The 13,781-nt window shown below is 40.5% G+C and overlaps 2 protein-coding genes across 2 annotated transcripts; both read right to left on the bottom strand.

Annotated features, from left to right (window-relative positions):
- Positions 1 to 259: 259 nt before the first annotated feature.
- LOC144806617 (uncharacterized) lies at positions 260 to 9,894 on the bottom strand. Its single transcript, XM_078672943.1, has 2 exons — positions 9,768 to 9,894; positions 260 to 3,986 (listed from the first exon to the last, which is right to left on the bottom strand). Exon 2 carries the CDS (start codon positions 3,272 to 3,274, stop codon positions 1,931 to 1,933), a length of 1,344 nt encoding a protein of 447 aa, XP_078529069.1. The 5' UTR covers positions 3,275 to 3,986; positions 9,768 to 9,894; the 3' UTR covers positions 260 to 1,930.
- On the bottom strand, positions 7,568 to 9,768 carry LOC144806618 (uncharacterized). The gene has a single exon (XM_078672944.1). It carries the CDS (start codon positions 9,229 to 9,231, stop codon positions 7,888 to 7,890), a length of 1,344 nt encoding a protein of 447 aa, XP_078529070.1. The 5' UTR covers positions 9,232 to 9,768; the 3' UTR covers positions 7,568 to 7,887.
- Positions 9,895 to 13,781: the final 3,887 nt, after the last annotated feature.

The following is a 13,781-nucleotide window of genomic DNA, read 5'->3' as shown; positions in this document are numbered from 1 at the left end:
AAGGGACTCAGTTCCACCCAGCTCCTTAGCCTGCAACTGGGAAATGTTACTTTGCTTCTTGCATCTGCAAACACCGGCCTCAGAGTGTTTGCAACTATCTGTCCCACTAGCAGCGTCCCCTTTATTTATTTGTATGAGTGGCGCAAGAGAGGAACAGAGAACCAGACAAAATTAGCCCTACTATTGCTTAATTCACTGTAAATGTGAAACACTTTGGGGCTTAGGGGCTGGATACAGAACATCAGGAAACAAACACAAATTAAAGCACATGTTATTTAATTGCTAAAAACTGTTTAAAAATGTAATTTCCAAGTTCAACATATCTGTTTAAAAATATTTAAATTTTTCAGTCAATTCCGAGTTTAGTTACAAACTGAAAGTGGGATAAACACATGATGTATAAAAACTGAAACCAAAAACTTCTTTTTACATTATTTTATGTTTCTTGTTTTTTGTTTTTAAAACAGGCCGTCAACCTTTTCCGTGAAAATTATTATAAGGGCCTGACATCACTTCTTGTGACATCACTACATGTGACGTCATTGTGATTTGCATATGATAATGAGCTCCATCACTATTCTCCTTACTTGTTCCCTGTTTATTTGCATGACATGAGTCTATAGGTAATAAATATAAATAGATAAATTCACAGGTGTTCAGCCCGTTTCTCTGGTGATGTCTCACTTTGGTATGTATTCGGCTGCTTCTTCTATTTTTAGGTGAGTACAAATAACGTGCCGTTCCCCCTCTTTCCATTTCTCTCTTTTTCTCGACCATTTCTTTGTCTCTCTCGCTCTCTTTATCTCTCACCCTCTCTGTCTCCCACACACTCCTGTTAGCTTTAGCTTCATGAATGTCACTGCCACTTCTGGCATTCATACAACAAATCATTCAGAACATTTGAGAACAAGGGACTATCAGTGTGGAAGACGAGTTGCTGGGAGTGCAACGGATTGTCCTGGTACATATATGCTTTTGATGTGGGATTTCACTATTTCACCACATTCTTAAACCAGAGTCTGCTGCTTACAGTCGCTCAATTCTGGTAAAAAGTAGAGTTTGGCAAGACGCTGAATTAATAGAGAGAGACAAGTCGGAGAGGAGCCATGTGTCACACTTAGCTATAGGACCCGAGGCACAAGCTGATCCATCAACCGATAACAGTGTGTAAAAGGTGCAGCAAACATTACTTAAAAACAAGGTATATGCTCTTTTATATCTAAAAATAGGTTATTTCTTGAACATATGTGCTTCGCTTTAGTTCATTACATATACTGCAATGGCATTTGTTAATAGTAATACATACATTTTACCAATGAAGCTTCCATCTCCAGAGCCCTGACAACATGTCCACTCTGGGTGTGTTGAGTTTATAGGTTTTATTACTAATCCGACAAGTTAGCTGAAAATACCGTTGTTAGTCCCAGTATTGCTCAGTGTTGCTTTTACAGGTAGTGTGGCCAGGTGCGATTGAATGTTTCCTTTGTTTCTCTTCTTCACCAAATAAAAATCAACAATGTTTCTTTTCTTTTAGTCCACATTGTGCTTGTCTCCCACTGTGTATCCTGGTGTATCATGTCGCTTTGCTATGTGTACGGAAGTGAAAAATCACTGGAAACAAACACTTTTATAAGTATGCAAACACTGTTTTCTGTTTTTCTTCTTTACTTCTTGTCGGATCTTCTATCATCTGGTATTTCAATGTTGCACATAATTTGAATTTTATCTTTTTCTGTAATTCATTTCTCTCACAATAACTGCCCTGTTCAGCTCTTGTCTATGCCTCAGATGGGTCAATATTATTTTTGATGTTCTTAAGTTCTTTCCAGAATCTCTGCATCTCTAGCATTATTTCCATGTGAGTTAAATGAAGGAGTGTATTCACTGAGGGCTGTGTGGGATCAAAAATTGACAAAAGCCCTTCTCACTTTCAGTGCCCTTCTATGTTTTCCCTGTGTGTTTGCTGATGACTTTGTAGCTCTAATAGTATACTAAAGCTCTTCCCACATTCATTGCACTTGAGTGGCTTTCCCCCTGAGTATGTTTGTTGATGTTTTCGTAGTGTTGTTAACCGACTAAAGCTCTTCAAACATTCACAGCAATCATATGGTTTTTCCCCTGTGTGTATTGGCTGATGTCTTTGTAGGTTTGATAATTGACTAAAGCTCTTCCCACATTCATTGCACTTGAATGATTTTTCCCCTGTGTGAGTTTGCTGATGATACCTTAATGCTGAAGAGGAGCGAAAACTACTCTCACATTCACTACCATGATAGGGTTTTTCCCCTGTGTGTATTCGCTGATGTCTTTGTAGCTCTGATAATTGACTAAAGCTCTTCACACATTCAGTGCACTTGAATGGTTTTTCCCCCGTGTGTGTTCGCTGATGACTTTGTAGATCTGATAACCTACTAGAGCTCTTTACACATTCACTGCACTTGAAGGGTTTTTCCCCAGTGTGTGTTCGCTGATGTGTTTGGAGGTTTGATAACTGACTAAAGCACTTTGCACATTCACTGCACTTGAAGGGTTTTTCTCCTGTGTGAGTTCGCTGATGTGTTTGTAGGTGTGATAATTGACTAAAGCTCTTCCCACATTCACTGCACTTGAATGGTTTTTCTCCTGTGTGAGTTCGCTGATGAATCCTTAATGCTGAAGAGTAACTAAAACTACTGTCACATTCACTACAATGATAGAGTTTTTCCCCCGTGTGTGTTCGCTGATGACTTTGTAGGTTTGATAATTGACTAAAGCTCTTCCCACATTCACTGCACTTGAATGGCTTTTCCCCTGTGTGTGTTTGATTATGTCTTTGAAGGCTTGATAAGTATCTAAAGTACATCGAACATTCACTGCACTTAAATGTTTTTTCCCCTGTGTGTATTCGCTGATGAATCCTTAATGGTGAAGAGTCATTAAATGCACTGTCACATTCACTGCACTTGAATGGCTTTTCCCCTGTATGTGTTCGCTGGTGTCTTTGTAGTACTGATAACTGACTAAAGCTCTTCCCACATTCATTGCACTTGAATGGTTTTTCCCCTGTGTGAGTTCGCTGATGAATGTGTAGGCCTGATAATTGACTAAAGCTCTTGACACATTCACTGCACTTGAATGGTTTTTCTCTTGTGTTCGTGTGCTGATGAAGCTTGGGTAGTGATGACAAACTAAAGCTCTTGCTGCATGTGTATGAATCTTCTTTCTTGGTTAGTGTTTGTGGGTCGTGTATATATTTGTCTACATCCCTTGACTGTACTTCCTGATGGGCCAACATGGCTGATAAAGTACATGTGTTTTTCTCACACACTTTAAATGCTTGCTGTATTTTGTACTTTTGATTTCTGTTTTAACAAAATGCAATAGCCACCAAATATTTGCCACACCCCTAATACTTAGAAGGTGTCTTTGTAGGTGATTGTGCCTTTAGATTGGATTATGGCTATGCACGATTGCGGGTAAAGATGTATCTTCCTTCTGGCCGGTGCAAATCGGGACAGTCTGTTGTATTGTAGATATAAGAACTCCTCTTTCCTTTACCCGTCAGTTGTCTGGCTCCGCTCTGTTGTGCTTTTCTCTGGTTACTGTGGTTTAGCCAGAAAGAGTTTACAATTCTCCTAGAGCACGGAATGATGGCTTGTAATCATCTTAGAAAACAAAGCACTGTGGTAATCACATCATACCGATCCCATGATCAAAGCTGGTGTTGGACACTTGTTTATACAGGAGGAGGTTTTTCATTGTTGTTGCCTTAATTTTCCTAAGGTAATTTCTTCGTCTTGTGGCGTGGAGGTACACAGCTCAGACTCTTACCTCCACCGAACTGCCCTTGACTGCTTCCTCCAGTAACTGTCAGTTTGTGTGGAGGTTCCTCTGTCGCCGACTGCGCTGATGTTTTCTTGTTAACTGTAGCTATTTCTGCTATTATTGAAGATTTACAGCATTCGCTTCATTATTGATGGTCATTTCACACATTCAAGGCTTGTTTTCTGTTGGATGTAAAGATATTTAAAATTACTAAATTGAAACATAATGGAATGAGAATTCACAATGTTTAACTGGTTGTAAAAGACATTTCGGGGGAGATTTACCAAATCTCCACACAATGCAGCGCAGACCTCCCCCCGCAAGGCTACGCTGCGTGGCGCAACAGGAAGGGAACAGGAGAGCACCACATTTTCAAAGATATGGCTCTCACCTTCCCTTTCCCTTGCGCCGGCACTGATTACAGCAGCCCTGCATCAAGCACACACCTTAGCACCAGAGCGCTAGGGTGTGTGTGTGTGTGTGAGTCCAGCATCGGTTTTGTACAGGAAGGACAACCTTCCTGTACAAAATATTATGTCAGACACGAGGGAAGGCTTTTCCGACTTTGTATGTGTGTTGCGCAGTGCAGCACGTATGCAAAGTCAGAAAAGGATGGAGAAATTAAATCATTTCTCCTTCCTTGTGTCTAGTTTAAAAGGGTGCAGTTTTCGCACGCTAAACCCAATCTACTGTATTTGGTAAAATTAAAAATACCTTCACCAAACTTAGTGTATTATTTATTCCTTCATACCGACTGTTGGTTATTCCTACTATTTCTGATACCCAGGTTTAGAAGGGTTATTTGGGTATATCCCTGTTGCTTTTGAACTGCTGTAGTGTAGTTCCTATATTCCCAATAGGTTCTGCGCATTGGAATAATATATCCTATCCTATAGATTAGACGTAGGACTGAGGTCGACTAGGTCTCTATTGAATATACTAAACTTAATAGTGAGTGCCAGCTAGCTCAGAGGTCACTAGAAACTTTCTCGAATTCCCAAGAAGGGATACGTTTCTGACAACCGCATAAACATGACAACTTTGTTTCCCAAGAATAAGAAACATATCTCTAGAGTCATGGAAACAATAGATAGATATTTCACTCAGTCAATCCTGTATGCTTCGTTTCAACAGAGTTTGAAGAGAAATAGAGAGACAGGCATTTTCAATAAAAAGGTTTATAGAACAGTCTTCTTTCTCATACAAGAGAAGTAAACTGCTACAATCGTTAAGCATACTGCAAAGTATAATGCGTACAGCGATAATAGTATTATAAAATAATACTGTAAGACCATTGTATGGTTTCTAAGCCATTTAAAAATACATACATAAATACAGAGACTAAAATACTCAACTGGTGCTTCTAAAATACGCCTTCCCCGATGTACCTAGCCTAAGTCTAGTACAAGGGAAGAAGTAAGTATTGTGTAGCATAGGTTGAGTTTTCTTTGCCAAGAATCTATCCAAGATTTCTCTAGGTTCTAATCAGCTCCATACCTTAGTTAAAATGAAGGAGGTCTGGTATCTCTGTCTCGGGACTCGATTTCGTAACACCCCGCAAGGGGAGCTTGGAAACACTGGAGCTGGATTCTCGGCAGGAGAAGAGACAGCTTCCTGATCAGTGCTGGAGGGTGGCTTCCTTCGGCACTTGCTGTAGCGAGCAAGTAGATAGTCGAACTGCTCCAAACCACTGTGTCTTGCTAGAGCAAGTGGAGGTATATTTATACCTTGAAGGTGTCTAGGAATGCCATAGTTTGACATAAAGTCGGGCATACTAACGTCAGAAAAGAACCCCTAGGGAATAGTTGTTCTTTGGAAAGTACATGAGTTCTTGAACAAATCAATATTCGAGCAAGGGGAAGTTCTCTAACTGCTTAAGCCGATTTTCCCAAAAATCATTGTGACGTTTGGTACGGGTAGAAGTAGCCATGCCTGTATTTGGTCTGCATGGGCTATGTCTAAATAAGGACTTGATTTCTATGCCTATATAAGGGCAATGTGAATCGGACCTATATAAGGGCATAAATCGGGAAAATTCACTCGGAGCCTAAAACGCCACACAACACCCACTCCACTTTATTATGTACGACATTACTAAGTTCTAATCATATAAAACATATCTAAACATGATGTGTTAAAACCCACCCAAAATACATAAAATTGCATTGGCTGTACATGAAATAGAGCATTTGTGCTGTGCGCATTTTAAAGCAATGTTTCATTCAAAGCATATATTTTTGACATTTGAAAATGCTATCCGAATGAATCATGAAAATACATTTATGAAATGACTCTTCAATACAGAAAAGAAGTCGAGCAGATTATATGAACTGCTTGTATGAGGACAAGGTCAAATATTGTCTCTTGGAAGTCTATCGAAGAAATCTAGTTCTCTATGAATAGTTCTTCTTTAAGCAGATTACTTGGTGCCAAAAAATGAAAAAATAAGAATTTGGAAAAACAAAAATTATTCACAGAAAAAATAGAGTCCCAAAGTTAGAACTTTGTTTTGAAAAATGAAGGTCGAATTCAGAGGCTCTCAGAACACTGTGTGCCAAATCAAAAGTCAGTGTTAGGGCTTGGAGAAAACATCAAGTCTTCTAAGTCTGTAAAGAATTTGTCTACCATTGTAGGTGAAAGTTGTATTACCTCTTTAAGCAGATTAACCGCACATAGATGTGAACCATCACCGTCAGCGTCGGTCGCTTTAGCAATGTTCTGAGTAGATGGTACCTCTGCGCCTGTTGTTCCTCGTACCTCACCTTTAGCATGTTGCGTCTGTGAGATCTCAATGAATGCCTTCATCAGGATTGGTAGCCGCTGGGGATAACACAGTGCATGAGCCGTTACTGGTCCAAGCAAAGTATCAACTTCAATTAGCATGACTGATGGGAGTGTCCGACAGATGTCTAGCACCCATTCCTCTCCACATAGCAGGCATCGTAGAACAGGTAAGATGCAATCTTGCCATATTGGTCTGAATGATAGAAACCATGTGGTATTCAATTCTCTTAAACAAGTTAATCCCATAATTTGGATATGCGCTCACGACACCTCATCGCCAGAAGAGTGTTCTCCAAGGTGATCTGGGCATCGTTGGTGAGTTGGCTTGCCATATCGGAGCAGAAGGAGCAAAAATAGTATCCCTGCTGCGAGCCCCAAAACGAGAGGCAGTCTGGCAAACACCGAGGGCATGAAGTTTGGAAAAATGCCTAGGACAGTTTGAAAAAGTGCTAACAGTCCTGAAAAAACTGTCTTAAATACGTGTACAATACCACTCACATCAGACATGTTTAAGATAGGACCTAACATTTCCGAGAAATGTTTAGGGCAGTTTGTTGTTAAAAGGGCATGTATATCTGCAGAAGTCCTTGCAACTTGCAGATTATACGTCTCTTTGGCCGAGGTCAGTGGCACAGTTTTCTGTAAAAGAATGGCTTTCAGTCTGCTTAAAGTATCAATTCGTATAGAAGAAATGTTCAGTGACGGCCATAACGGCGACTCCCCGTCTGTCTTTGTTTTAGGAAAAAATACTTGCATACAGCAAGTGACCCTGTCTGACACAGTTACGAGATAGGCTATTCCTGGCAACATGCCACAGCAGCTGTGATCATTCAACACAATATAACTTCCATTAGAAAGTTGCCTAAAAATTGGATCAATCACCGAAGCTGGTGAACCTTGCAGGTGGCAGGATAGGTTATTTGTGGAATGTATCCTGGTGTATCATGTCGCTTTGCTATGTGTACGGAAGTGAAAAATCACTGGAAACAAACACTTTTATAAGTATGCAAACACTGTTTTCTGTTTTTCTTCTTTACTTCTTGTCGGATCTTCTATCATCTGGTATTTCAATGTTGCACATAATTTGAATTTTATCTTTTTCTGTAATTCATTTCTCTCACAATAACTGCCCTGTTCAGCTCTTGTCTATGCCTCAGATGGGTCAATATTATTTTTGATGTTCTTAAGTTCTTTCCAGAATCTCTGCATCTCTAGCATTATTTCCATGTGAGTTAAATGAAGGAGTGTATTCACTGAGGGCTGTGTGGGATCAAAAATTGACAAAAGCCCTTCTCACTTTCAGTGCCCTTCTATGTTTTCCCTGTGTGTTTGCTGATGACTTTGTAGCTCTAATAGTATACTAAAGCTCTTCCCACATTCATTGCACTTGAGTGGCTTTCCCCCTGAGTATGTTTGTTGATGTTTTCGTAGTGTTGTTAACCGACTAAAGCTCTTCAAACATTCACAGCAATCATATGGTTTTTCCCCTGTGTGTATTGGCTGATGTCTTTGTAGGTTTGATAATTGACTAAAGCTCTTCCCACATTCATTGCACTTGAATGATTTTTCCCCTGTGTGAGTTTGCTGATGATACCTTAATGCTGAAGAGGAGCGAAAACTACTCTCACATTCACTACCATGATAGGGTTTTTCCCCTGTGTGTATTCGCTGATGTCTTTGTAGCTCTGATAATTGACTAAAGCTCTTCACACATTCAGTGCACTTGAATGGTTTTTCCCCCGTGTGTGTTCGCTGATGACTTTGTAGATCTGATAACCTACTAGAGCTCTTTACACATTCACTGCACTTGAAGGGTTTTTCCCCAGTGTGTGTTCGCTGATGTGTTTGGAGGTTTGATAACTGACTAAAGCACTTTGCACATTCACTGCACTTGAAGGGTTTTTCTCCTGTGTGAGTTCGCTGATGTGTTTGTAGGTGTGATAATTGACTAAAGCTCTTCCCACATTCACTGCACTTGAATGGTTTTTCTCCTGTGTGAGTTCGCTGATAAATCCTTAATGCTGAAGAGTAACTAAAACTACTGTCACATTCACTACAATGATAGAGTTTTTCCCCCGTGTGTGTTCGCTGATGACTTTGTAGGTTTGATAATTGACTAAAGCTCTTCCCACATTCACTGCACTTGAATGGCTTTTCCCCTGTGTGTGTTTGATTATGTCTTTGAAGGCTTGATAAGTATCTAAAGTACATCGAACATTCACTGCACTTAAATGTTTTTTCCCCTGTGTGTATTCGCTGATGAATCCTTAATGGTGAAGAGTCATTAAATGCACTGTCACATTCACTGCACTTGAATGGCTTTTCCCCTGTATGTGTTCGCTGGTGTCTTTGTAGTACTGATAACTGACTAAAGCTCTTCCCACATTCATTGCACTTGAATGGTTTTTCCCCTGTGTGAGTTCGCTGATGAATGTGTAGGCCTGATAATTGACTAAAGCTCTTGACACATTCACTGCACTTGAATGGTTTTTCTCTTGTGTTCGTGTGCTGATGAAGCTTGGGTAGTGATGACAAACTAAAGCTCTTGCTGCATGTGTATGAATCTTCTTTCTTGGTTAGTGTTTGTGGGTCGTGTATATATTTGTCTACATCCCTTGACTGTACTTCCTGATGGGCCAACATGGCTGATAAAGTACATGTGTTTTTCTCACACACTTTAAATGCTTGCTGTATTTTGTACTTTTGATTTCTGTTTTAACAAAATGCAATAGCCACCAAATATTTGCCACACCCCTAATACTTAGAAGGTGTCTTTGTAGGTGATTGTGCCTTTAGATTGGATTATGGCTATGCACGATTGCGGGTAAAGATGTATCTTCCTTCTGGCCGGTGCAAATCGGGACAGTCTGTTGTATTGTAGATATAAGAACTCCTCTTTCCTTTACCCGTCAGTTGTCTGGCTCCGCTCTGTTGTGCTTTTCTCTGGTTACTGTGGTTTAGCCAGAAAGAGTTTACAATTCTCCTAGAGCACGGAATGATGGCTTGTAATCATCTTAGAAAACAAAGCACTGTGGTAATCACATCATACCGATCCCATGATCAAAGCTGGTGTTGGACACTTGTTTATACAGGAGGAGGTTTTTCATTGTTGTTGCCTTAATTTTCCTAAGGTAATTTCTTCGTCTTGTGGCGTGGAGGTACACAGCTCAGACTCTTACCTCCACCGAACTGCCCTTGACTGCTTCCTCCAGTAACTGTCAGTTTGTGTGGAGGTTCCTCTGTCGCCGACTGCGCTGATGTTTTCTTGTTAACTGTAGCTATTTCTGCTATTATTGAAGATTTACAGCATTCGCTTCATTATTGATGGTCATTTCACACATTCAAGGCTTGTTTTCTGTTGGATGTAAAGATATTTAAAATTACTAAATTGAAACATAATGGAATGAGAATTCACAATGTTTAACTGGTTGTAAAAGACATTTCGGGGGAGATTTACCAAATCTCCACACAATGCAGCGCAGACCTCCCCCCGCAAGGCTACGCTGCGTGGCGCAACAGGAAGGGAACAGGAGAGCACCACATTTTCAAAGATATGGCTCTCACCTTCCCTTTCCCTTGCGCCGGCACTGATTACAGCAGCCCTGCATCAAGCACACACCTTAGCACCAGAGCGCTAGGGTGTGTGTGTGTGTGAGTCCAGCATCGGTTTTGTACAGGAAGGACAACCTTCCTGTACAAAATATTATGTCAGACACGAGGGAAGGCTTTTCCCACTTTGTATGTGTGTTGCGCAGTGCAGCACGTATGCAAAGTCAGAAAAGGATGGAGAAATTAAATCATTTCTCCTTCCTTGTGTCTAGTTTAAAAGGGTGCAGTTTTCGCACGCTAAACCCAATCTACTGTATTTGGTAAAATTAAAAATACCTTCACCAAACTTAGTGTATTATTTATTCCTTCATACCGACTGTTGGTTATTCCTACTATTTCTGATACCCAGGTTTAGAAGGGTTATTTGGGTATATCCCTGTTGCTTTTGAACTGCTGTAGTGTAGTTCCTATATTCCCAATAGGTTCTGCGCATTGGAATAATATATCCTATCCTATAGATTAGACGTAGGACTGAGGTCGACTAGGTCTCTATTGAATATACTAAACTTAATAGTGAGTGCCAGCTAGCTCAGAGGTCACTAGAAACTTTCTCGAATTCCCAAGAAGGGATACGTTTCTGACAACCGCATAAACATGACAACTTTGTTTCCCAAGAATAAGAAACATATCTCTAGAGTCATGGAAACAATAGATAGATATTTCACTCAGTCAATCCTGTATGCTTCGTTTCAACAGAGTTTGAAGAGAAATAGAGAGACAGGCATTTTCAATAAAAAGGTTTATAGAACAGTCTTCTTTCTCATACAAGAGAAGTAAACTGCTACAATCGTTAAGCATACTGCAAAGTATAATGCGTACAGCGATAATAGTATTATAAAATAATACTGTAAGACCATTGTATGGTTTCTAAGCCATTTAAAAATACATACATAAATACAGAGACTAAAATACTCAACTGGTGCTTCTAAAATACGCCTTCCCCGATGTACCTAGCCTAAGTCTAGTACAAGGGAAGAAGTAAGTATTGTGTAGCATAGGTTGAGTTTTCTTTGCCAAGAATCTATCCAAGATTTCTCTAGGTTCTAATCAGCTCCATACCTTAGTTAAAATGAAGGAGGTCTGGTATCTCTGTCTCGGGACTCGATTTCGTAACACCCCGCAAGGGGAGCTTGGAAACACTGGAGCTGGATTCTCGGCAGGAGAAGAGACAGCTTCCTGATCAGTGCTGGAGGGTGGCTTCCTTCGGCACTTGCTGTAGCGAGCAAGTAGATAGTCGAACTGCTCCAAACCACTGTGTCTTGCTAGAGCAAGTGGAGGTATATTTATACCTTGAAGGTGTCTAGGAATGCCATAGTTTGACATAAAGTCGGGCATACTAACGTCAGAAAAGAACCCCTAGGGAATAGTTGTTCTTTGGAAAGTACATGAGTTCTTGAACAAATCAATATTCGAGCAAGGGGAAGTTCTCTAACTGCTTAAGCCGATTTTCCCAAAAATCATTGTGACGTTTGGTACGGGTAGAAGTAGCCATGCCTGTATTTGGTCTGCATGGGCTATGTCTAAATAAGGACTTGATTTCTATGCCTATATAAGGGCAATGTGAATCGGACCTATATAAGGGCATAAATCGGGAAAATTCACTCGGAGCCTAAAACGCCACACAACACCCACTCCACTTTATTATGTACGACATTACTAAGTTCTAATCATATAAAACATATCTAAACATGATGTGTTAAAACCCACCCAAAATACATAAAATTGCATTGGCTGTACATGAAATAGAGCATTTGTGCTGTACGCATTTTAAAGCAATGTTTCATTCAAAGCATATATTTTTGACATTTGAAAATGCTATCCGAATGAATCATGAAAATACATTTATGAAATGACTCTTCAATACAGAAAAGAAGTCGAGCAGATTATATGAACTGCTTGTATGAGGACAAGGTCAAATATTGTCTCTTGGAAGTCTATCGAAGAAATCTAGTTCTCTATGAATAGTTCTTCTTTAAGCAGATTACTTGGTGCCAAAAAATGAAAAAATAAGAATTTGGAAAAACAAAAATTATTCACAGAAAAAATAGAGTCCCAAAGTTAGAACTTTGTTTTGAAAAATGAAGGTCGAATTCAGAGTCTCTCAGAACACTGTGTGCCAAATCAAAAGTCAGTGTTAGGGCTTGGAGAAAACATCAAGTCTTCTAAGTCTGTAAAGAATTTGTCTACCATTGTAGGTGAAAGTTGTATTACCTCTTTAAGCAGATTAACCGCACATAGATGTGAACCATCACCGTCAGCGTCGGTCGCTTTAGCAATGTTCTGAGTAGATGGTACCTCTGCGCCTGTTGTTCCTCGTACCTCACCTTTAGCATGTTGCGTCTGTGAGATCTCAATGAATGCCTTCATCAGGATTGGTAGCCGCTGGGGATAACACAGTGCATGAGCCGTTACTGGTCCAAGCAAAGTATCAACTTCAATTAGCATGACTGATGGGAGTGTCCGACAGATGTCTAGCACCCATTCCTCTCCACATAGCAGGCATCGTAGAACAGGTAAGATGCAATCTTGCCATATTGGTCTGAATGATAGAAACCATGTGGTATTCAATTCTCTTAAACAAGTTAATCCCATAATTTGGATATGCGCTCACGACACCTCATCGCCAGAAGAGTGTTCTCCAAGGTGATCTGGGCATCGTTGGTGAGTTGGCTTGCCATATCGGAGCAGAAGGAGCAAAAATAGTATCCCTGCTGCGAGCCCCAAAACGAGAGGCAGTCTGGCAAACACCGAGGGCATGAAGTTTGGAAAAATGCCTAGGACAGTTTGAAAAAGTGCTAACAGTCCTGAAAAAACTGTCTTAAATACGTGTACAATACCACTCACATCAGACATGTTTAAGATAGGACCTAACATTTCCGAGAAATGTTTAGGGCAGTTTGTTGTTAAAAGGGCATGTATATCTGCAGAAGTCCTTGCAACTTGCAGATTATACGTCTCTTTGGCCGAGGTCAGTGGCACAGTTTTCTGTAAAAGAATGGCTTTCAGTCTGCTTAAAGTATCAATTCGTATAGAAGAAATGTTCAGTGACGGCCATAACGGCGACTCCCCGTCTGTCTTTGTTTTAGGAAAAAATACTTGCATACAGCAAGTGACCCTGTCTGACACAGTTACGAGATAGGCTATTCCTGGCAACATGCCACAGCAGCTGTGATCATTCAACACAATATAACTTCCATTAGAAAGTTGCCTAAAAATTGGATCAATCACCGAAGCTGGTGAACCTTGCAGGTGGCAGGATAGGTTATTTGTGGAACCATCGCAGGCCCTGTGCAAATTAATATCCCGACATATAAGTGAACCGCATAGTGCATTTTCCCAACCTGGGTGTATGGGTAGACTCGGACCTTACATTCGAACCTCAGATCATACGTCTGGTGGGGACTTGCTTTGGTGTCCTCAAAGGTCTACGCAAAACTATGGACCTTCTCCCTATAGAAGCTGGAGGACGCTGGTGCACGCTTTTGTCACCTCGCGATTAGATTATGGCAACTTACTGTATTTAGGTGCCACGGTCAGGAGTCTTGACCGGTTGCAGGTGTTGCAAAATGCAGCGGCTCGTTTGG

Source organism: Lissotriton helveticus, assembly GCF_964261635.1.
Source record: "Lissotriton helveticus chromosome 1_1 unlocalized genomic scaffold, aLisHel1.1 SUPER_1_unloc_9, whole genome shotgun sequence".
NCBI lineage: Eukaryota > Metazoa > Chordata > Amphibia > Caudata > Salamandridae > Lissotriton > Lissotriton helveticus.
Note: the sequence above shows the minus strand (reverse complement) of the source record. Positions and strands in the feature narration are given on the sequence as shown.